The sequence below is a fragment of the Marmota monax genome, unplaced genomic scaffold, assembly GCF_021218885.2.
Source record: "Marmota monax isolate L192 unplaced genomic scaffold, Marmota_monax_Labrador192_F-V1.1 WCK01_AAM20220418_F8-fsc00003, whole genome shotgun sequence".
NCBI classification, from domain to species: Eukaryota; Metazoa; Chordata; class Mammalia; order Rodentia; family Sciuridae; genus Marmota; species Marmota monax.
The window spans coordinates 13,496,017-13,521,230 of NW_026694084.1; the positions used below are offsets into that span (position 1 = coordinate 13,496,017).

A 25,214-nucleotide genomic window follows, 5' to 3' on the forward strand; every position below is an offset into this window, starting at 1 on the left:
TTTCACTTCTTCTTGGTTTATGACACATTGGTGTGAAGAGCATTCACAGTCATTTAGAATGTGTGAATGACTTTCAAAATATTCTTTTTTCTTCAACCTATATGTCTGCTTCAAGCTCCAACTGCCTTCTAAATACATTAACCCAGAAGTCTCTTAGATCTCTCAAACTTTCTAATTAGAATTCAATATTTCCATGTGCAAATGGACCTTGGATTTGTAAGGACAAAAGTCAAAGTTAGGGTTCTACCATGGACTGCCTATGCAGCTTTGGGAGTTATTTAATTCTTCCACCCTTCTGTTTTCTCAATTCTAACGTGAGGCAAACATCATATATCTCAGAGAATAATTAACATAATTAAAAGGGATGAAGTACTTAAACCACCTGGACTATCAGATCCAAAGACAGTGCTCCTAATGAATAAATACCACAGTGTGTCGTTGTTGTCTCTGTAACACTGATTGTTCACACACCAGCTTAGTTCCTCATTAATAGCATCACCACCAGCTTGTTCTCCAGGACAAAACCCTTGGTGTTTTGTCAACAGCTTCCTTTCTCTTGCTCTTCTCAGGAAATCACACTCTTTAACTTGTCTCTTGAACCTGGCTCTTTTCTCCCTCACAATTTACAATTCTCACAACTGAAAATAGTACAGTAGTCTCCAAATGACTACCATGTAACTTTTCCTACCCATACAGTTTCCTCTCTCTCTACTAAGAGGGGAAAATAAATTCACATTGAGCATGTGCTTATTCGTTCAAATAAATGTATATTGTCTCTCCATCTTGAGCCCATGCAACTGTTCTTCTCTTGCATTCAAAGCCCTCTCATCCTACTCTAAGCTTTTGGTGAGAGGAAACTCTGATTTGTACCAATTGCCAGTTCCCATGGCAAATGCTACAACCCTCACCATGGCCAACTTCAGGCTATCAATGTGATGTCAACCAGCAGTCCACTTTCCACTCTTGTGGTACAGAACAAGCTGCCTTCAGCACCCCAGGTCCCTAACCCACCCCTTTCTCCTCAGACTCTAAGTTCAAGGTTCATGATCAGAAACAGTCAGGCTTCTCCATAGTTCTGTTCTTGCATACATACTCATTTCATGGCCAATAATGAAGCACCTGCTGGTTCCTAACTACACATATTATTTATTCTTCCAGAGCTAATAAACAGTTTGCTTTGGATGTCTCATCAAATTCCCCCAAGAAGTATCAATTACTCATTTCCCTCACATTTTCTTTAGCATTAGAGCACGACCTCATGAATGTGGTGGTGTAATTTATCTGTTTGTGTGTGTGTGTTCTCATTGAGTAGCTGTGTGGGAAGCCACAGAGACCAGCCTGGTACACAGCAGAGAGTTCATTTCCTTGAATCGCTGATGAATGAATGATTTAAAAGACTAAACCCTAAAACAACTGACTTCCTCATCAAGCCTGCTTGGTACATTGTTGGTCCAATTCTGTTTTTTAAATGATATGTTCCAACTAATCATAAAACTAGAGATAAAGTGGTAAAGATGATAAAATATGAAACATTATTTGGTACATCTGAGAACTCAGAAATGTATTACAATTGCCAGGTTGTTTAATAATGTAGGAAAATCATTTTTGTTTGCCTTTCTTTGCACTTAATGTTTTCAATCTCATTTATTTTTTGATTCAAAATTTAAGCATAAATGTTCTATTGTGCTGCTGCATAATTGACTATGGTGATAAAGATTACCTACAAGTAGAGTGGGTGCCTTTCTAAAATCCCTACTTCTCCTGGGTACTGAGCCAAACTTGTCGTGATTTTTATAAAAGGGACCCAAAACTTGATTTACCAAGAATGTGGATTTTATGATTGAAATCTAGTGACTCTGAAAGGCCATGCTATAAAGTCAATCTGAATAGTGGTTCTTTGCTTTGCCCTCCCCACCTCCTTATTATACAGATTCTCTTAATAAACTTTAGCTTCCATTTCCCAGAGGAAAGATTAGGTGCAAATGATTCCCTTGCCTGCAGCTGTAAGTAGTTTGGATCTGTGTGCACATCAGAGAAGGCATAGCATCTAAAAGCAGAAGATGTCTGAGGGAAAATGGAAATACCACCCTCACGCTTCGATTCTCATCTGATTCCACAGGGAGACAGTTTAACTTCTAATGCTTGGAGTTAAATAAATCAGTGCCGAAATGCATCTGTTTTATGTAACTGTGGTAAACCTGTATGCTCTCTGACACATTAGTTTCAAATTGGGAAAAAGAAAAAGTTGTTTTCTAGTATTTCAGTTTTGTTTGTGTTTCACTTTGAAATTGTCTCACAGATTTGAGGACTATAACCCTAGTTTTTTAATTATTTTTCACAAACACACACTGTTACTGATAGTGTCTTATTTGCTTATTTTTCCATCCTTACCATCCAGCTTAATCAATGGCTTTAGTTTCTCTAAAGCACCACCCTGGCTCTCCTGTGCAACTCTCCATGTCATATGCTGCCATTATCTTCCCCACTAGATTTTTACCACAAATTGTTTAACAAGCATGATCTTAGAGGGTGGAAAAAAATGAAGTGCAGTTGAAAAGACAGTTATGCTAAAAGACAAACAGAGCAATATGACTTATCAAAATGGGTACAATTTTTTTTTTGCTTAATGAGTACAATATACAGCCTTCAAATATATACACAAAGGGGGAAAAAAGCTTTATAACATATCAAGTATGCCACATTATTTCAGACATAACCGTATAGGATACATATCTAGGCCTGAGAGTGTAGATAACAAAATATAAGTGCTTTGCCTGTCTAAACATGTTAAATAAATGAGCATCCACTATCGCATTCCAATACATTAGAAGATGTACTTGCATAGTTAATTTTTCTTTTTAATGCACCACACATGATCATTTGAAATGCGGAGCCAGAGTATATCTTAGTGTTTGAAGACAGGGTTCTTTTCATTTAAACGAATCTTTATTTAAATAAGCCTTTTTGAAAAGGATCTTTGGCATATCTTCTTTTCAGGAAGTCCAATCAGGGAAATGGAGATAAAGAAGCTACATTATAAAGAATATTCTATAAGATCACTCAGGCAAAGTAAAAAACAAAACAAAAAAAAATGGCAGTCATACTCCCTAGAATTTCATTTTAATTTCCTAGATTTCAGATTCACTTGTTCTGTAGTTTCAGGTATCTCTTATTGATATAATATTGATAGAAAAATATATAATATAGAAAGATGGATGGGAGAAGAAGGATAGAGAGTTGGAAAAGTAAAGAAAGAACTTCTTCCCTGAGATATAAAAATAGTACTTTCAGTGCTCTTCAGAAAGCAATTTCTGCAGATGGGTCCCTACCATGCTGTTTTTTAGGCACTATATCAATATAATAATGCAAGGTTCATGATCAGGTAAGACCACAAGGCAGACAGTTGACAAAACTCAACAGATGACACCTATATTTTAGTCTCTCCTACTCCCAGTCAATAAACAATTCAAGGAATCCAGTTCTCCACAGAGCTGGGGAGCACAGCTGTGGTCTTGACCAGACACCCTACCCAGTAGAAACAGATGTGCACCACACCAGAAGGTGCTCTTGACATCACCCCAGCCCACAGCAGGCTGGAGAGTCCCATGTCTTCCTCTTCCTTTTTTCCTCTTAATAGGGGGTCAGCTTTGGTGCACAACGACGAAGGCCATCTCTGAGGGTGAAGAGCTAATTGCCTTTGTGGTGGATTTTGACTCAAGGCTACAAGCTGCCAGTCAGATGACTCTCACAGAAGGGATGTACCCTGCACGCCTGCTGGACTCAATTCAGCTGCTTCCTCAGCAAGCGGCAATGGCTTCTATTTTGCCTACAGCTATTGTCAACAGTAAGTGCTGAGTGCTACAGCCCAGCTTTGGGGAGGTGAGGGGTTTTTACCGGGGGGGGGGGGATGTCTGATGACAGGCAACCCAGGGACAGACATTTTTCCCCACTATTGTGGCTTTATTGTATCTGTGTGTGTATGTGTGTGTGTGTTTCTGTGTGTGTGCATGCACGCGCACACACACGATTGTGTGAGATTTATACCCATAGGAATACAGAAAGAACACTTAAATTCAACAATTTCAGGTTGGATGTTGGATTCCTAAATGTCACACACATAGATAAACTGACATTCTAAACTGGCTGAATAATATTCAGGGCTATTTAGCTATGAGAAACCCCATAGCTTTCAGTGATGTTTCCCTGGTTGAATGATTGTAGTATTCTTTAGGAGACACAGAGTTAAAAACAAAAACCAAAAAATGCAAAACACCCATCAAATCTGAATTTTATACATGAATGGAAAGGAAATATAGCTTGGATAATTTTTTTAAAAAGGAAATAAAGAAAAATATATGCAAATTTTGAATATTTTATATGGGAATTTGAAATTATGCTCTGGCAAATTTACCTTTGTAATCTTATGTTGTTAAAATGAATATTGAATTTAGTTTGTATTCCTTCAATACTTAAAGTGGTACTTCTTCTTTCCTCCCCCCCGCCCCCAGTACTGGAGATTGAACCCAAAAGCATTTTCCCTCTGAGCTTTCCCAGCCTATTTTTAAATTTGATTTTAATATGATCTCCCCAAGTTGCCTAAGCTGGCCTTGAACTTGTGATCCTCCTGTCTGAGGCTCCTATGTAGCTGGGATTGTAGGCATGTGCTACTACTCCCAGCCAAAGTGGCACGTTATATGATAGAAAACCAGTAATATAGGAGTCCTACAACCTTTGTTTAAGATAAATCTCTTTCTGTCAAGCTTTGTGAGAAAACATGAGTAGCATTCACATTTGAAAAAGAGAATGAATACTAAAATAGGCAAGCTAAAAAAATACATTTAATCAAAAATATCCTTGAAATTTCCTGAGGCTCTGATATAGAACAGAAACCTAGAAAATGGTAATAACATCTTGAGATGGCCAAAAATAAAACACAGAGGCTAGAGAGATGAGGACTTCAGTGATAATTATTTTTCTTACTTTGACAGCATTCTTTAGAGTAAATAAATTCTCAGATTATTCTGAAATTGCTATGTATCCAATTAATAGATTAAGTACTTCCCACCTAAGCTGATATTATTTAATTTCCTTAATGTAAACGTAGGTTTTTGTTTGTTTATTTGTTTGTTTTACTGGATCTTTACTTTGGTTCTAATAGTGCAGAACTTGAAACAACATTTGCCTAATGTGAATTTGAGGCAAAAGGATTTTATTACAAGGGACTTTACATAACCTTATGTTATTGGGAAGTGCCAATATATGTAATATTTCTTAGAACATTAATTTTAATTATCTTTGAGAGTCTACCATGTTTGCTCTTGGTAGCATGATAACTACCAATCTCAAATAATTCAGCATAGATGCATAGTTTTTTTGTTTTTTGTTTTTTTTGTACCGGGAATTAAACTCAGGGGCACTTGATCACTGAGCCACATCCCCAGCCCTATTTTGTATTTTATTTACAGAGGGAGTCTCACTGAGCTGTTTAGCACATTGCTTTTGCTGAGGCTGGCTTTGAATTCCAGATCCTCCTGCCTCAGCCTCACAGTCCACTGGGATTATAAGCCTGTGCCACTGTGATGGCTGCAGAGTATTGTGTGTTTCACTTTTAAATTAATCATTTAAACTCATCTTGCCTAAATGACACTGTACTAAACTGTCCCCTCCTCAATGGTGTAAATGTAATTAACTGAGGAGAGGTGGGATAAATAATAAATAGTGATAGTATAAAATTTGAGATTTTTTTTTTTTTGAAACTTTATTCTGTACTTGCCTCTTTTGCCATGAGGCCTAGATTCCCATCCCACTTGAACGTATGTGATCAAAGACAATCACTCAATCCTAGTTTCTTCACCTATTATGAGGGTTAAAAAATAAAAGGAGAAACTTTCCATAAGTGAAGGCAGGAATATTACATATCACAGAATGACTTGACACAAATGAAAGGATGGTGCACTGCAACTCAGATTCTGTCATCTTTCACTTTAGATTACTGCACTTTAGATTATTGCCTCCTACAGGTCCAAAGTCTTCCTTCCAAATTCACAACCTTCAAAACTAGACTCCGCTGCTATGTTTCTATAATTCTCATTTTGTCTGTCAGTCTCTTACTTAAAATTATTCAGTGAATCTCCACAGTCATTGGATAAAATCTAAACCTCAGAGAGTCTGCAAGGTCTCTTAAAATCTGTCACTGCTTTGTACAGTTTCTCCTTTCCAGTCCCCTGAGAATGCCTTTTGCTTCAATAGCATCTCAGCCTTCATCCAGACTTTTTCTGGGCTGTTCCCTGGATCAGGACCATCCCAAAGTTTCTCTCTATCTGAGTAGCTTCATTTCATCCTTCACACCTCAGCATAAGCATATCATCATCTTCCCTCTAAGTCATTCTCTTTTCTCCTTCCACATCCAGTCTTCACCCACAACAACCTAACAAGCATCTCTTTCCATGCCCCCGAGCACCAGAGCACCATAAGATACCTCCACTGGAATAGTCATCAGACTGTAATGTAACTGTGTCACCACTTGTTTATCCATCCCAGGAGACTGTAAGCTCCTTAATGAAAGCTGTTCAGTCTTTTCTTTTGTAGTCAGCCCAACATAGACTCTGGAACATCATAGGCACTCTGTTATTATTGAATGAACATGTGATGTCAGGGCTTGGAACTGGGTCTATGTTTGGTCTAGTCATCAGATATTTACCTTTAAGCCAATCAAATAAACCGATTTGCATCACTATTAATGAATGAATATTTTCCAAACCATAAATACAACTTAATATTTTGTGCTTTAAAAAATAGAATCTCCTACAGTAGTGTTTTATTTTTTAACTTTATTTTTATTGGTTCTTTTTATTTATACATGACAGTAGAATCCATTTGGATAAAATTATGTAAGCATGGGATATACTTATTCTAATTAAGACCTTATTCTAAAGCTGTCAAATGATTCCTATATGGAGTTTCCAATACAATAACATGACTGGGATCCTACTTAGAATGATATATATTGCATGTTTGTATAAATATACCAAAATAGGTTCTACCATCATGTATAACTAAAAAGAACAAATAAAAATTACAGTACTATTTTCTAAAGCCTTGTCCCAGACTACAGAACAACATCCAAGACGGTACTCCTCACCGTCTGATTATCTAATACAGAACCTGAGAACAGACTTCCATGAAAGATCAGACTAAATGCTGCTTTACTCTTGGTTGTCCCCAAATGGACAGTAGCTAATGTGTCTCTACGTTTTTGCCTGCAGAAGATATATTCCCTTGCAAGTCCTGTGGAATCTGGTACCGGAGTGAGCGGAATCTGCAAGCCCATTTGATGTACTATTGTAGTGGGAGGCAAAGAGAAGCTGCTCCAGTATCAGAAGAAAATGAAGACAGTGCTCATCAGATTTCCAGCCTGTGTCCCTTCCCACAGTGCACCAAGAGCTTTTCAAATGCCCGAGCTCTGGAAATGCACCTGAATTCACACAGTGGTAAGGGGCACTTTTATTTCAGTGGTTGCTCTAGTGTATTCTATTCTTTCTATACATACATACATCTCACCTCATTTTTTTTTATCTATCTACCTCTCTATCAATCATCTATTCATCTGTATGATCTTTTTTACTGGATCAATAAGTGTTATCTTATGTCATGGATACTCATGGATACTTGATGGATTTGAGTCTAATTTCTTTTCTAACACCTACAGTGCTCAGACTGCAGGATAAATCATTCTGCTTGTTCGGTTGAGGCAAAACAGCATCATTTTCAAAAGAGGGTCTCAATACCCTTTGTATATTGTCATTAACACTCACAGCTTCAAGTCTTTGTAAACTAACTATAGTGTTTCCCATATGGTAGGGAAGAAATGGTAAGTACTTTAAAATAAGTGCTGCATTGAAATAAAGCTGTTATTTTAATAGATACAGTTAAAATCACATTCAAGGAAATTAACTTTGAAATATGGATCTGTAAAATGTCCTTGACTTCCAAAGTGTGCACTGTTATATCTTAGTTTATTTTTATGACATAAAGATACTTTTGGTGCTGTTTTTAAATTCCTTATGAAAAATAAGTTTTTAAGCTATATCTTAACAGCAAAGTGGCAGCTATGCTCATTTATTTTAGAATTATATGCCAACTATCATTAGTTTAATCTCATAACATCCTAATTCTCAAATTTTACCAAAAAATTCAAATTAATGAAATTTAAAGAGTCATATGTTCTTTAAATATTTTCAGGTACATTTCTGGATGGAACATCCTGAAGTTTGGGAATCACAGTTCTTCAACACTTCATACAAATTTGTAGGATACTTCTAAGTAATCTATTTTCACTTAGGTTAAATAGTTTAAAAACTGAAATGATGACAATTCTTTTAAAAACTGGCTCCTACTTCCAATGTTCTGACGCAGTGTAAACCTTTATCTCTGCACCTACAAAAGTGTTTCCATTTACCCTTTCCCTCTCCTTACCAATGAGTTGTTTTCACACAGGGTTGGCAGAAACAGGGTGGTTGTTTCCACTGGTGACTAGTCATGCACAAAACAGAAAGAATAGCAATAGAGGGTCTTTTCAGCTAAATTGAAAAATGAGTTTGGGTTTAATTAAGGAGTAAAGGATAGTAAGCACCCTTATATCACTGTAAGGCTGGATACTGTTGCCCTACATTCAGCTTATTAATATAAAAGTCAATTCTCAGTTTAGAGTGCAGAGAGGATGAGTCAAGTCCAGTTTAATCATATGAAGCCAAATGGAAACTACCAACCACAGTCCATGGTGATATTCAAAATATTTAATAACTGACTCAAGAAAAGGGCAGTGATCAATCAGCATAGATGCGAGTCCAAAATGACCACATTAGTGTACTATTACCCTTCAGCCAAATATTAGCCCTAGATAGAGCTAATCATGTTCAGCAAAACTAGTGAACAAGATTTTGGATTTATACCAAAGATAAATTAGTAATTAATTAAGTACTTTACCAAGTGGTTCCTATTTTAATTCTTTTGAATGGAGACTATACCTAATGTAGTATGTTACTTACACAAGAGTTTTCAATAGCAACCTAATGTATACTCCCTGCGTCCTAATGTAGACTATAATAACAAGAAGATTATTGGATTAGTAATTATCGAACCCAAGGCTAAGGAATGGCTCCATCACTTAATAGTTTGATGACCATAATCAGTTCCCTTAGCTTCAGTTTGTTACCTGACTCATGGAATAGGGATAGTGACACTTATCCCATTTCTATCCCATAATACTTATGGAAGTGCTTTGGAAACTATCAAGTGCTATTACTCTCTATTGTGTCATAAGAAAAAAAGTTAATATCACAAACACAATTCTGAAAGATTTCAATTTCTGTTGTGTTGAAGACACTAGTCATTAGCAAGATTCCTGTGATTATGAAACCAACACGTGTGGCTCTCAGTGTTTTTATTTTATGTGTCTCTCCAGGAGTGAAAATGGAAGAATTCCTGCCCCCTGGTGCTAGTCTAAAATGCACCGTCTGCAGCTACACTGCTGATTCCGTGATCAACTTTCACCAACACCTGTTCTCCCATCTCACTCAAGCTGCCTTCCGATGTAATCACTGCCATTTCGGCTTCCAGACTCAGAGGGAGTTGTTGCAGCACCAGGAGCTCCATGTCCCTAGTGGAAAAGTTCCCAGGGAAAGTGACATGGAGCACTCTCCAAGTGCAACTGAAGACAGCTTACAGCCAGCCACAGACTTGTTGACCAGAGAACTCCCGCAGAGCCAAAAGGCCATGCAGACTAAAGATGCGAGCTCTGACACTGAGCTGGACAAGTGTGAAAAAAAGACTCAACTCTTTCTCACTAACCAGAGACCAGAAATACAGACTGCAACAAACAAACAAAGTTTTTCATACACGAAAATTAAGTCTGAGCCCTCTAGCCCGAGACTCGCCTCATCTCCAGTTCAGCCTAATATTGGGCCTTCGTTCCCTGTGGGCCCTTTCCTATCTCAGTTTGCTTTCCCCCAAGATATCACAATGGTCCCTCAAGCTTCAGAGATCTTAGCCAAGATGTCTGAGTTGGTACATCGGCGACTGAGGCATGGAAGTAGCAGCTACCCTCCTGTAATTTACAGTCCCTTGATGCCCAAGGGGGCTACTTGTTTTGAGTGCAACATAACATTCAATAATTTGGATAATTATCTAGTGCACAAAAAACATTATTGCAGCAGCCGCTGGCAGCAGATGGCCAAGTCCCCAGAGTTTCCTGGTGTTTCAGAAAAGATGCCTGAAGCTGTGAGTCCCAATACTGGCCAAACCTCTATAAACCTTCTCAACCCAACTACTCATTCTGCTGATCCTGAGAACCCACTTCTTCAAACATCCTGCATCAATTCTTCCACAGTTTTAGATTTAATTGGGCCAAATGGGAAGGGCCATGACAAGGACTTTCCCACTCAAGCCAAGAAGCTCTCCACCTCCAATGGTAGTGATGACAAAATTAATGGAAAACCTGTTGATGTGAAAAATGCCAGTGTCCCTTTGGTGGACGGGGAAAGTGACCCAAATAAGACTACCTGTGAAGCTTGCAACATTACCTTCAGCCGGCACGAAACGTACATGGTCCATAAACAGTATTACTGTGCTACACGTCACGACCCTCCACTAAAGAGGTCTGCTTCCAACAAAGTGCCTGCCATGCAGAGAACCATGCGTACTCGCAAGCGCAGAAAGATGTATGAGATGTGCCTACCTGAGCAGGAACAGAGGCCTCCGCTGGTCCAACAACGATTTCTCGACGTAGCCAACCTCAGCAATCCTTGTACCTCCACTCAAGAACCCACAGAAGGGCTAGGAGAGTGCTACCACCCAAGATGTGATATTTTTCCAGGAATCGTCTCAAAGCACTTGGAAACTTCTCTGACGATCAACAAATGTGTTCCAGTTTCTAAATGTGACACTACTCATTCCAGTGTTTCCTGCCTGGAGATGGATGTGCCCATAGATCTCAGCAAAAAGTGTTTACCCCAGTCTGAGCGGACAACCACGTCTCCCAAAAGGCTGCTCGACTACCACGAATGCACTGTGTGCAAGATCAGCTTCAATAAGGTGGAAAACTACCTGGCCCACAAGCAGAATTTCTGTCCAGTCACTGCACATCAGCGTAATGACCTGGGCCAACTGGATGGCAAAGTGTTTCCGAATCCAGAAAGTGAACGGAACAGCCCTGATGTCAGCTATGAGAGAAGCATAATAAAATGTGAGAAAAATGGGAATCTGAAGCAGCCTTCCCCCAATGGAAACTTATTTTCATCCCATTTAGCAACCCTGCAAGGCCTAAAAGTCTTTAGTGAGGCCGCTCAGCTCATTGCTACAAAAGAAGAAAACAAACATTTGTTTCTTCCACAATGCCTTTACCCTGGAGCAATAAAGAAGGCAAAAGGAGCCGACCAGCTTTCTCCCTATTATGGCATAAAGCCCAGCGATTATATTTCTGGTTCTCTTGTCATCCATAACACTGACATAGAGCAGAGCACAAATGCAGAAAATGAATCTCCCAAAGGCCAGGCTTCCTCAAATGGATGCTCAGTGCCGAAGAAAGATTCTCTGCCACTGTTGCCCAAAAACAGAGGCATGGTCATAGTGAATGGTGGACTGAAACCAGATGAGAGGCCTGCGGCTAACCCACAGCAAGAGAACATTTCCCAGAATCCTCCGCATGAAGATGGCCACAAATCTCCCACGTGGATCTCTGAGAACCCATTAGCTGCGAATGAGAATGTCTCGCCAGGAATTCCCTCAGCAGAGGAACAGTTGTCTAGTATAGCAAAAGGGGTAAATGGCTCCACACAGGCCCCAACCAGTGGGAAATATTGCCGGCTGTGTGATATCCAGTTCAACAACCTTTCAAACTTTATAACTCACAAGAAGTTTTATTGTTCATCACATGCAGCGGAACATGTCAAATGAACTAACTAAATAAATTAACATCAGTCACCTTTGGTACCAGTGTTTAGTATGTTGTTCTAACCAGTCCAGAAAAAAAAAAAAAAGCTGTTTGAATTACATCTGGGCAATCAGGAGATAATTCATTATGGCTGAGTTGAAGACTTAAGATGTAATTTCATTACAGTCCATTAGTAAAGTGTATTATTGGTGCCATTTTCAAAAAAAAATTTAATTTATTTTACCAGCAGTATTCATAGCTGTGGTTATGTTATTTTTTATTTAAAAACTTTATATTAAAGTCATTTGTAATGTTATTGTATAGTTATTGTGTAGCACATATGGTTTGCACTGTATAGTAGCTTTTAAAGAAAATAGTCACAAACAATACAGAAAAGCATTTTAGAAATAGCTTCAAAAGCACTTGTGTATCTTGATTTTTTCTTATATGCTGTTGCAGATATATGTATATGCTAAAATATAACTTGCAAAGATGTTCTAAATACACATGCTATAAGTTCGCCTTAAGATTTCAATTCTTGGATAATCAGGCTCCGTTTGCACTTTATATTTTAGCAGATACAGTCTCTTAGTCACTAGGCTTTGCATTTGTATGTAGCCGTATGTTTCTGTCCATTTTCTTAATCTTAAACATGTATGTTAAATGAAGATGGCAATTTTTTTCTTGTATAGTACTTGTATTTTCTTTCGCTGATGCAGCTCTGTCTCAATTTTTAAACCTTTGCTGTTAAATGCAATACTTTATAAAGAATGAACAAAATTACTGGAAGCAGTATTGTAATGAGGTAGTATTAATCAGTTTTATCTTTTGAAAGGCACAGTCTAAATCGAAACCCTAAACTCAATGCTGCAAGTATGAATTTAATTCATATATAAGATCTATTTAAATATAAGAGTAGCAATACTGCACCTGGTGATCACAAAGATAATGTTCTACTTCTGATAGAAATAATTTCTCAACAAATGTTGTTACTATGCATGTATATGGATGGAATAAAATTCCAGATTGTTGGAGAAGTTTGGCATCCTTTTTTAACCTTAAGTACCAAGGGAAATTATTGAGGACTCACCTGTCACATACTAAATAGCAACAATTGAAGACTAATTATAAATTCTGCCACCAGATTAATTACTCTTGGTGTTGACCACAGGATATAGCTTCCCTTTCCCTCTGTTTAATTCAGTGTTCCTCAATTGTAAGTAAAGAATGACAACCTAGAATACCTAGGGTTGTTACATATACACACAAACTGACTCTCTCTCTCTCTCTCTCTCTCTCTCTCTCTCTCTCTTTCTCTCTCTCTCTCTCTCTCTCTCTCTCTCTCTCTCTCTCTCTCTCTCTCACACACACACACACACTAGAATTCCAGACCAAACCACAAAACATATTCTGACTTAATAGATTTTATTATTCTGTCAAGGATTTAAACACCACAAAACAATCTGAAGAACTAATATAAACCATCACCTTTTACCATCCGTCCCCCTTCTCAGTTGATCCAATCATCTGACTTCAACATAAAATAGCTCAACATATGTTTTAATATTGATATGAAAATTGAAAATCAAATCATTGCAGAATCTGTGAAAACTATTGAAAATATATTAATAGAGTTGAATCCTTTCACTTCCTGGTTTACCTAAGTGATTTTAAGTACCTGAAGTCACAAAGTTCACGAGTAAGAGAGACCTGGGGGCATGTTATTGGTCATATGTCCACATTGTGCTCCTTCCTCCATTAAATCAGAAGGTGGATACTGAAGCAGCTGATCATCTTGATGTCACTTTAATGTGTTGGGGTCTGATTTGTGACTTAAAAGAAAGACAATCTTTTCTAAATGGAAATATTTCAATGACATAAGCCCCCTATAGACTTGAATGCCAGAATTTGGACAGAAGCTTTTGAGATTTTCCTGGTGTGACATCCCCAGTGAGACTGCTGCTCTGGGGATCATCACCATTTCTCCTAGTTATGACCACTGCTCCCAAACTTCCCAATCTAGCTTCCAGAGAAAAGACACTGCTCTTCCTTTACTATGCAAGCATAGATATCAGACAGGCCACACTCTAACAGTATGTTCTTGACACTCAGGAATGATGGAAGGGAGAAGCAGTGGAAAGAATACCTCTCAATGGCATCACCAGCCTAGAGCTAACATCAAGTTTTCTTACAGGAGGGTCACCTGATCCAGCTTCATCATGTCTACTTCATTAGTGGATCCACACTTCTCTAAACCCTAAGCAGTTTTACACCTGAGTCCAGAGAGAAGCACTTTTCCCTCTTTCTAGACTCAGGTCTCCCTCCAGAAACCTCACTTCACACTGGACATTTGGTCCCTTTAAGGAACTCCCAGCATATAATTGTAGCCACAGAAGATCCCAAAAGATGTCAGTACATCCAGGTGAGTGTCTGTCTACATAAAAACCGAGGCATCAAGAGTCAGTCCAATACTTGCACACAGTGAGGTTACTGTTTAGGAACTCTTTTCATTTCCTCTGCAAGACTGCTTAAAGAAGAACATATGCAATGTGGGCCAACAAAATAAAAGTAGAAGTATAGGAAAGGGCAATTTAAATCCATGCTTAGAAATTTCCCTAGTGGAAATTTTAGAAACAAAAAAACAAACAAAAAATCAAGACCTACTATTTTATATGCAACATTTTCTCTTTATTTATGAACTTACTGAGATTCTTGGAGTTATCATCTCTCAAACATTTTCATTCAGAAAAATGTCTTTGTTTTTGTCACCCAGTGATGTTAATAAGTAGTCAAAGGAATGAAAGTGTTGGTTTTTCCATAATTAAAGATAGTCTTGTCACAAAACAAATTCAGTCTTTATTCTTAAAATCCTAAGTTGCTTAAAGTTGTTTTAAAAGATGTTTTTCTAATTATCCAGGTTTCTAATTATCAAAACCTCAAAATAAGAATCTCAGCTTGGGAGACATCACATATCAAAAGAAATGCACAATTGAAGGATATTGTTCATTCACAGACACTTGAAACAGGTAGCAATTCCCCAAATATTTAAGCATTATCCTCCAACACTAAATATTTATAAGGTTCATTTTGAAAAGTATCAATTTAAAATTATTGACATTTAAAACTAAGAAATTATTTTATACTCCCCTATGCATATAATTGAATTCAATGTTATACAGTGGTTTGAAATAGCCCCAAATGTAATTGTTTTAGCTAACACCAACCATTTGTTTTTTGCTAGATTTTCATAAAGTTGCATACTAAACTAAGAATGAATGAATATCCAAGAGTAAAATAATTCACAAATTAAGTAACTAGTTATTGGTACAGATCCAGGATACTTTTTATTTCAATCTTTCCATTGCTATTCCCTGACATCATTCCTGAAAGTTAAGGGAATTCATAATGAGTGTTTGTGAATGGATTAATGAATAATTCAAAGAGGAAAGAGTTGGTGTAGGAATATTTGAGTGAATTAAAAACATGAAGGAATAAGTAATGGTTGGTTGAGAGTCAACCAACTCTGATCCAATTAACTCTTTCAATGAAAGGAATAATCTACCAGATAATTTTCAAGCCATTGCTTTTGAATTTGGGAAGAGATGTCCATTTTTTGTCACCACCATTGGGAAAATAAAACCACATACACATATAAAAGTCTATTACAGGAATTCTGTATCTGGTATAGATATTTCAAACAGGGACTTTAGGTAGGGAAATGATTACAGAAGTTTTACAAAGCCAGGAAGAATTGAAAGGGACTGGGAATCTCAGGAAGCCATTACCACCCTAATAACTGTAGAAAAAATTGTAGTTTCTGGATACAATCATCATCCTGTTGCTGAGGCCCCTACACTGTGGCCTTCATTGTACTATACTATAGCTCTGCAGAAATCCAGGAGGCGATTCCTGCTGTTTGTGCTGAATCCCAGGAGTCCAAACTACCATCAGTGCTGCTAATAAAGTCAGAGCCCAGGGAAGCTGTTCTCCTGAGCCTGCTGGCAATGGGATGGCACATGCTTTTGCTTCTGGGAATGGGATTCTTGCACAGGATTCTGCAATAGTTCACATAGCCACAGTTGTCATCAGAAGTACCATTCAATTCAGCAAAAGAGAACTTTATTCTTCCTCTTTCTTTTAATATCCCACAATGTCTCCTAATGGCACAAGCTAACCAGATGACATCTGGCAAAGGAGTCTGGACACGATAGCTTGAGATGAGCTGGAATAGACAATCAACTAGCCTAGACTAGATTTGAGAACATAGCTTGAATGTTGTTGTGCTCTTAGCACAACATATCTTCTTCATTTGTATGTGCCCTTCTAAGAGAACAGAACAACTCCCAAGAGCAGAAATTCAAGCTCCTTTTTCTCACTCTGATCTACAGAAGTCTAATTCATACATTCTCTGGAGGCAGGGAGAAGGGAACATGTTACTTCTTCATGACTGCTCTGACAAATTACCAGATACTTAGTTATTTAAAACAGAAATGTAGGGCTGGTGTTGGAGCTCAGTGGTAGAGCGCATGCCTAGCATGCATGAGGCACTGGGTTTGATTCTCAGTACCACATACAAATAAATAAAATAAGGGTCCATCAACAACTAAAAAATAAATAAATAAATAAATAAATAAACCAGAAATATAGCCTTTCACTGATCTGGAGGCCAGGAGTGTGACATTAATAATGATACCTCCATCTGGAGTTTCTGCTGGATTATGTCTTCCTTACCTCTTATAGCTTTTGGTGGCTGTTGGCATTTCTTGTCCTGAGACTACATCACTCTACCCTATCCCATGTTCACATTGCCTCCTGTTATTCTGCCTATAATCTCACCCTATCTCTGTCTTAAAAAGACACTTAAGATTGCATTTAGGGCCCACAGGTACAATCTGGGATAATCACCTCATTGATGATCATTAATCACATTGACAAAGACTTTTTTCCCCTTATCTGGCAACATTTACAGGTGCTATGGATTGAAACCTCATATCTCTGGGAACAATTTGCAGTCTCCTGAAATGATGTATGAAAATACCTGGACCCACATGGAGGTAAAGAATAGAAGTCAAAAGAAAGAGGTTATGACCCTCACCCAGGTCCTACAAATGTGTAGCAGTATAGCAAAAATGAATTTGTTCTTACAATGGTGAATCTCTTAGAAGTTGATCTAGACGTGAATGTTATTAACACACGTCAATGACATCCCTTAGAGAATAAAGCATCTAAACCAACATATCTCATCTAATCAACTCAGGACCCAGTTGTGGGTCGTAATTGAGTCTGATGACAACTTTACACCAGGCAGTATATCTATTTGGAACTTAGTAAACCTTATTAATTCAGAGAACCATGAAAAAATCAGACACAAGCTAGGCAAAAGTTTGCTTTGGCACTATCTAGAAAGAAGAGTTTGCTCAGTATATTAATAGAGTAAACAGGAATGAAAGAAAATAAACTGTTTTCAAGAACCTTAGTTGCCTCATTTGCCATACAATTTTGAACAGTTTTTATCTTCCTATTAAAGAAGGATGTCAGAGCTTTTAACTTGGCAACGCTTTTTTAATCATTCATTCTATTTCCTACATATGATGTAACTTGGCTTCTGATGGTATTTTCTGTATCAGATTTGCTGAGTTCAGAAAGTTTTTCCCATATTGGGGTTCAGTCACACTCAAGAAAATAATTATTCAAGTAATATGCAATGTTTTTATATTTATTTAAAGATATACAATGACAAAAGAGTCTTTTAAAATTAATAATAGAACAATAAAAGTTTACATAAAAATACAATAAGTAAAACAAACACACTCAATAACACGAAGAGTTTAAAGTAAGAAACTGAGATCAGAAAAAGATGATTCAGATGAACTAAGAATGAAGGTGGTAAACAAAAATTTAAGAGGAATATAGAGAAAATTCAAGACAAAGACAAGAGCTGGAGGATTCACACCTGAACACTCACAGACAAGCCAAATGTGGATACTCAGGTTCCTCCCTTCTGCTACGTGTGTAGATGGCCAGATCGGAGTCAAAGCCCACCCTTTTGCTTTGGTGTCCTATCACCTCTGACCGATGTGGCAATTTAACTCCTCCAACTATTCCCCATCTTTTCTTGCACAAAAGCAACAGATACATCTTTTTCAACTGATGTGAAGACTTCGACAAGGAGCCTCCACATTTTGCTTATTGATTAATCAAGCAACTATAGTGTTTTTTTTTAAAGAACTAACTTATTTCTTAACAAATATTTCCAAAATATGTATTCAATATGATTCAGGGGAGAGGAGGGGCTTGAGAAACTCAATTTCCATAAAATTCCCAGGTGATGTTCATGCTGCAGGTATGTACCCACAATTAGAGAGGTACACTCCTGGGCCACATTGCAGTCACATGGTTTCTCTATTAAGGTGTCTTGTATCTTTCCTGATTTTACTCCAGAGTCTTTAGAATGCTTTATGGCACAACCCCTTCCTGCTGAACTCCACCGCCTCCTTCGTCCCATTTAGACCTGTAGTTCTTCATTTCTACACCTATTTAAGTTAGGAGGCTTTGTCCCTGATACATATGAGGTCAGTTTATATCAATTTGCAAATTAGATTCACTGTCTGTGACAAAATGGGAACAGAGAATGTCCCTTTCACCTTCTTTTTATTCTTTGGTAGTTTGGAGAATAAAGCAGAACTTCAGAACACATTATTTGCCATGCTACATTCACGTCTCATATGCAACAGCTGCCTCCCTGTGAACCTTCCCATTTTCATTTAGTATTAATTTTGATGAGTTTTATTTTCACCCAAGGAAAACACTTGTGGAGTCTATTACAAGACTGGTGGACTCACACTGTGATCAGAGACAGATGCTTAAGGGAATAGTGGAATCGTTCTGTGATTTATGACCATTCCTGGTGGGGGATGTGAGTGGAAGAGGTGAGGCCCAGTGAGAGCTGGGGAGGAACAGAATAAATACGTAGAGAGCATTGCAATCTTGTGGCCATCTGTGCTAACTGCATGCCACAAACCTCAAACAGAAACAGCATAAAAGCAAATGTATTAGTGGGTTTCAGTTTTGAGCCCTATAAAATTATTCATGTTTCACTCATTCATTGATTCATCTCTTCAGTCATGATTACATTTTATCTTTGAGTTCTTAGTATGATATTGCATGATGACAAGTACTGGGGACCAAATGTTGAGAGATAGCCCTGGCCTCAGTTGGCTTTGTTAGAGAAGTATGGGAGGAAAAGTGCCCAGGTGAATGAATACATCATGATAAGTGCTACACTTGTGCACAGTGGACTGGAAGCACATAGAAGGCACCGTATCTAGGGTTAGGATCCAGGAAGGTTTCACCCAGGAAATAGGGTCTAATTTGAGGTAGAAGAGATGAATAAAATTTACTCAGGTTAAAAAAAAAAAAAACAGAGGACAAAGAGTATAGCAAAGGGGAAAGGTGATAGAAGGAAAGTAGACATGGGATCATTTTAGAACATTCCAAGTAAAGAAATTAGCATGGGCAAATCCTGGTGCTCAGAAAAGCATAAGTCATCATGATGAATGCAATGTCCCTCAAGTTTTCCTTTTCCCAGGCCCCCAATTTTAGTGATATCAATCCCATCCACTTGATTGCCCTGACCCCATTGTAGAAGTGATCCAAGGCTCCCCACCCCTCACATCTAATAGATCATCACCTAATACTGTCAATTCATCTTTCTAGATATATCTTAGATGCATTTTCTTATCTCCATTCACAAGATCAATGAAGTCTTGCCTAGTTCAAGGTAACACCACAATCATCTCATTGTTTTATTTTTATGTGGTGCTGAGGATTGAACCCAGCGCCCCGCGCATGCCAGGTGAGCAAGCTACCGCTTGTGCCACATTCCCAGAACCACAATCATCTCTTACTCAGATTATTATAAGAGCCTCCAACTCGTAGTCTTAGCTTCTATTTTAAATCTTTCACATTGAAACATTCATTTCCACTCTAGTGATTTTTCCAAAGAAAAAACAGAATTACTGTCACTTTCTTTTTAAATCTTTCATCGGCTCCCTCATTGCCCTCAGGATTAAGTCCAAATGCTTTAATGTGTTTACCAAGATTTTAAACAAGTGGGCTCATTTTTACATCTTCACCTTGCTGATGTACTTCTTGACTTGTGTGTATTTATTGATCATTTAGATATGAGAGTCGCTATTCAGGATACTTTAAATAAAATGATGTAAAAGATAAACAATTTTGCTTGTATGCTAACAAAAGAGAACTTTAAATAATTAAGTCATTAACCACTTAAGAGAACACTTCCCTACCACCACTTTTATGACGTAAATGCATCAGACATTCTAAAAGACAAGGTCTGGAAATTTCTTGGACTTGACTTATTCTAGAATAGAAAATTTTATTCTAGTTGTTCATTTTTAAACATTCATTATTTTTTAAAAAGACATTCTTTATCACTCCATTAGTTCAATAATGGTAGTTATTATAATAGATAAGGAAAGAAATTCCAATAATTTAAGACATAAAAATTTATTTCTTACCCCCAAAACGTTCAATAGGCAGAAGAGACCATTCAGGTGTCCAGGGTGGCAGAATATCTTCCATTATTAACACAAGGTCTTTAAATTCCCTAAACAGACATCCTGCTAACAGCCAGAAACAAAGATGAGGACTTGAAGGCAGGTTTTAATGAGCCAGGCCTAGAAGCAGCTTGTATCCCACCTCACCATATTCCATTGATAGAATCCTCTCATATATCTATGCTTAAGTGAAAAGGTGAAAGCGAAATAGACCACTATGTGCCCAGAAACACAAGGCAATGTGTTTAAAGAATCACTATCCAGCCAGGTGCAGTGGAACACACAGCTGAATTCTCAGTTACTCTGGAGGCTAAGGCAGGAGGATCACAGGTTTGAGGCCAGCCGTGGCAATTCATAAGAGCTGTTTCAAAATAAAAAGAAATAGGGAAAATAGGGATGCAGCTCAAAGATGAAGCATCCCTGCATTCAGTCCCCTGTATGTATGTATGTATGTGTGTGTATGTGTGTGTGTGTGTGTGTGTGTATGAAGTACCAGTCAGTCTCTACCATACTCACCAAAACACAGAAATGACTGGAAACAATTCTGACACAACCATGACTATAATAATATAATCATAGTAATAACGAATGGAAATAACATAACAATTCAGAAGTGGAAAAATACCACATAAATTGATATAATCTAGTCAAGTAGCACAATCATCTTAGTTGGAAATACTAACTCAAGAAACAATCTGAATATTAAGTAACATATAATTTGAAACCAGTAGACAAAGGTGTTGTGACCACTTCTTTGGGAGACTTTAACACAGCATCAATATGAAAAAAACAGCCTGTTAATTATTGGTGCATTCTGGCCTACCACCCTCTGATTAGTAAGAGATTTCAACAAGCTGAGAAGAATACCTGAACAGCAAACCCCAAAATTGTTTTGAATGACATAATGATTTAGAATTATTACATCAAAAATGCAATTGTGATCTCAATTATATATTTGAATCAAATTGAAATTTCTAATTTTAAATTGAATTTGTCCCATACTTGTAAACAATGCCAAAACCATTAAGAGAATTTAAGGTTTATATTTTATTACATAAATTTGTTGAAATTACCAAACTTGTATACGTTTTTAGAAATCTATGTCAATGTGAAACTGAAAAACTTTTAAAAAGATACAAATATATTGTTCGTGCATGAAATATAATAGTTTCTGAAGTTTTATGTAAGTTGTAAATGAGACAAATATTTAAATATTCCTTAAAAGTGAAGAGTAAGGGGCTGCAGTTGTAGCTCAGTGGTAGAGCATTTGCCCAGCATGTGTGAGGCCCTGGGTTCAATCCTAGCACCATATAAAAATAAATAAATAAAGTAAAGTTATAAGAAAATACAATAACATTAAAAAAGTGAAAATTAAACCTGTTAAAGTTATAAATAGAATATTAAGACTCATAAATTAAGCATAAACCCTTAAGGAAATCTACATTTCTAAATAATCTTAGTTCCAAAGTAACTTCATAATGATCTTCTCTGAGTATAAAGATGTTTTTAAGGACATTTATAAAGAAAGAAACTTGAATATAACACAGAGTCATTTAATACTTCAGCAACTTGAGAGGCAAGTAATGTTCTGTTCTCCTTTTATCACGAGCAATAGGTTAATAAAGAAAAATACTCAAACACACAGCTAGTTCAGGACAAAACTAGTATTCAAATTCAGCATGTGGGATTCCAAAGCCCATCTGCTAACTACTTCATTTCACTCCCTCTCATTATAGGCCACTTGGAGCCAGAGGAGAAGACCATAAGGTTTGAGGAAGTATTTCAGCTACTGGTCTGTAGAGAATTTGGTGAATTTCACTTCCTTTCCTACCTCCCATTGGCAACTTCTGTCACTCATTCCCCCTCTTCTGTGGTTGCTGTGAGAAGAGGACTTGGAAAAAGGACATTTAGGGTGAGATGTGATGAATTAACAACTTGAGGTCTCTCCTGGGGAAACAGAGAATTGGAGTCCATGCTTGACTGTATTTTGGCACTAAGCAACTCCCTACATTTAAGTCTATGCTTTCTGGCCTCACTAGCTAATCTCTCTTCCATGATACAGCTATCTGATGCCACCAGTCTGTTATTTGCACTCCATTTTTATTTTGTTCTCTTGGTGGGTAATACATTTATTCAACTAATAAATCTTAAGCACATTGTAAGTTGGGGCTGGAGATTCCAAGGGAAGAGCTAGTACATAAACAATAATTTCGACTATAGAACATGTAGAAGGCTTCCCTTCAGAATGGAAGAATGGTAGATTTTTGATAGACAAAAAAAGTAGGTTAGAGTGTTTCAGAAAGAGAAAAAATATATGAGCTGGCAACCAAAGAGAATATGACCCATTGAAAGAACTGAAAGAGGTAAGCAATGTTATTCTCAGAACAAGGAAAAGGGAGCAGCTCCAAATGAGCCTGTGGTGAGTGTCCACATTACCTCACAATCAGTGTGATAAACTAGTGTTGTTCAGGGACCACATGAGTCAAGGAGCTGACCAAAGATCACCAAGGTCATGTGAGAAGACCCAAGCCACCAGTGAGAAAAGCCTGCTAGTTGAAATAGGGGTGGTGATTGCGCGAAGTTTAAGTACTTGTTGATGTCATTGAATCCATCTGCTTGTCATTTGCAGGGTTAGGTACTGAAAGACAAGAAGGAGCAAAAAGTACATGTCTTTGAAGACCTTTGGTCTCACACACACACACACACACACACACAAACACATACACATACACCAATAAGACAAATATATATACACACACAAAAAAAATGACAGATATATATATGTATATGTACATATATATTTATTTATGTATATATTTTATATATAATAACATTTATGTGTATAAATAGAGGCATTTAACATGTACTTGCTTTATATAACAAATGTCATAACATACACATATGTGTATATAAAATTCATGCTCATGATAAATATGAAATGAACCCTGGCCCATAAAAGACATAAATTAGATCAGTTTCATATTTGTATATATGCATATATTTAGCACTTATGTCATACATATGCATAATTTGTATTTGTACTGAGGATTTGTGCATCTGATACACCTGTGCATATATGTATATGTGTGTGCACATATCTACACACACATACACCATAGTAGACCAGTAATTCATTAGAGAGAGAAGACAGTGATCTGTCTGAGAAAGGAAGCAGTTTCCCAATGGTCAGGAAAAGAATGGAATGGTCTCTTGTACTTTCAGTGAAATAGTTCCCAAACATTCTGGGGGGGGGGAGGGGGGCTGAAGTTGGGAAATTTCTGAATTTTAGGATAAAGCTGCTGTCCTTAAGCAGACCAGGAAGGTCAGGAGGGTTGGCTATAGGCAAACACTATAGTTCTAAAGACCAAGACCTCAATCAGTTCATCCAGTACCTAGCAGGCAGCACTGGCCAGTCTCAGCCAGCAGACACAATGCGGAGAATCAGAGAGTGACAACACCTTTGTTATAAGAAGGCCTTATTTTGCATGGCTAACTTCAAATAAAAGAGGCTCATTTAGGACCAGTGATCTCTTTCCATTCCTCACAGAGGACTGTGAGTAATGACAGAGTTGCTGCCACTTGAAAGCTGATGCGGAAATGGAAGGGTTGACTTATCTCAGACCCCATGACTCATGGGAGAATCACTGAAATCTATTTCTCTTAATGTTTTCCAAAGAGAATTACTGATCAAAGTTGTTTTCTTCCCAGAGGTGTGTTCCTTCCAGCTCAGGGATGAGGCATATCTCTGGGACACCCAGAGGACATTTATAGTCACTTCCCAAGTGGCTCTTGTTCTCTGGATTAAAAACGAAAATTATCTCTCGACTGTCAATGTAACATCTTCCAGCAGCATGAAATTCTGTCAAACAGAAATTGAAGATGAATAAAACGAAGATACACACTCAGGATTATACCTATTGTGAAGCAGCAGTGCTCTGCAGTGACGATTCTACACCCTAATAGTAGATTTAGGGGAATAGAGACATACGGCTTTTCTAAACACCCCTGTACACTTTGCCATGGGAAGTAGCAGTGATTGAATAACCTGACAAACGCTGCAAGCATATGCAATGAGCCAACTATACAGCACTCCAGGGCAGGATTACAAATGATTCGTGTGCATTTTGGGGGGTAATCAGTTATCATAATTCCATTTGTAATTTATGTTTGCATGAAAGTGCAGCTTTTAACCATTTCTAGCATTTGAAGAGCAAGTGCAACCTGTTTTCATTTTGTCAAACGCCAGGGAATTTTAGCATGTCAGTTCAGCAATAATGTATATCTACATTATTGGATGACTGGTTTCTAAGAAGGAGGAAGTTCCTTTTTATAAGACCACATTTATAGAACACATATGGGCACACATGTAGAGTTGTTCATTATCCATCAGATTTCATTCTAAAGAGACACATACCTAAATTCTTTCAAAGAAAAGAAAGGCAAATGAGTAGGAGTGCTATTTCCAGCTCCTCTCTTTAGATATGCCAACAACCCCTGAGAGACAGGATTTTAAGAATATTAAATAAGGAAATTGCACAGAGGTCTGGCTAGATGATTTGTATCTGAAAATTTTCTTAAGCTCCAGTAGCAAAGGTGTGGTTAAGAAAATGAGAGAAAGGGAAGACAAAGTGACAGAGATAGAAAATCATATTAAACAGATAGCTATGCAAATATATGAATTAAAATTGGAGGCATGGGATGAAATG

At 37.5% G+C, this 25,214-nt stretch overlaps 1 protein-coding gene across 2 annotated transcripts in view; it reads left to right on the top strand.

The window, feature by feature from the left end:
- The window catches only part of Zfpm2 (zinc finger protein, FOG family member 2), a 427,487-nt gene extending 414,521 nt beyond the window's left edge, over positions 1–12,966 (top strand). For both annotated transcript variants that reach the window (XM_046464949.2, XM_058585675.1), the window contains 3 exons: positions 3,638–3,844; positions 7,266–7,490; positions 9,464–12,966. In XM_046464949.2, coding sequence (XP_046320905.1) covers positions 3,638–3,844; positions 7,266–7,490; positions 9,464–11,952 — 2,921 coding nt within the window. In that variant the 3' untranslated portion in view covers positions 11,953–12,966. The remainder of the gene's footprint in view (positions 1–3,637; positions 3,845–7,265; positions 7,491–9,463) is intronic.
- Positions 12,967–25,214: the final 12,248 nt, after the last annotated feature.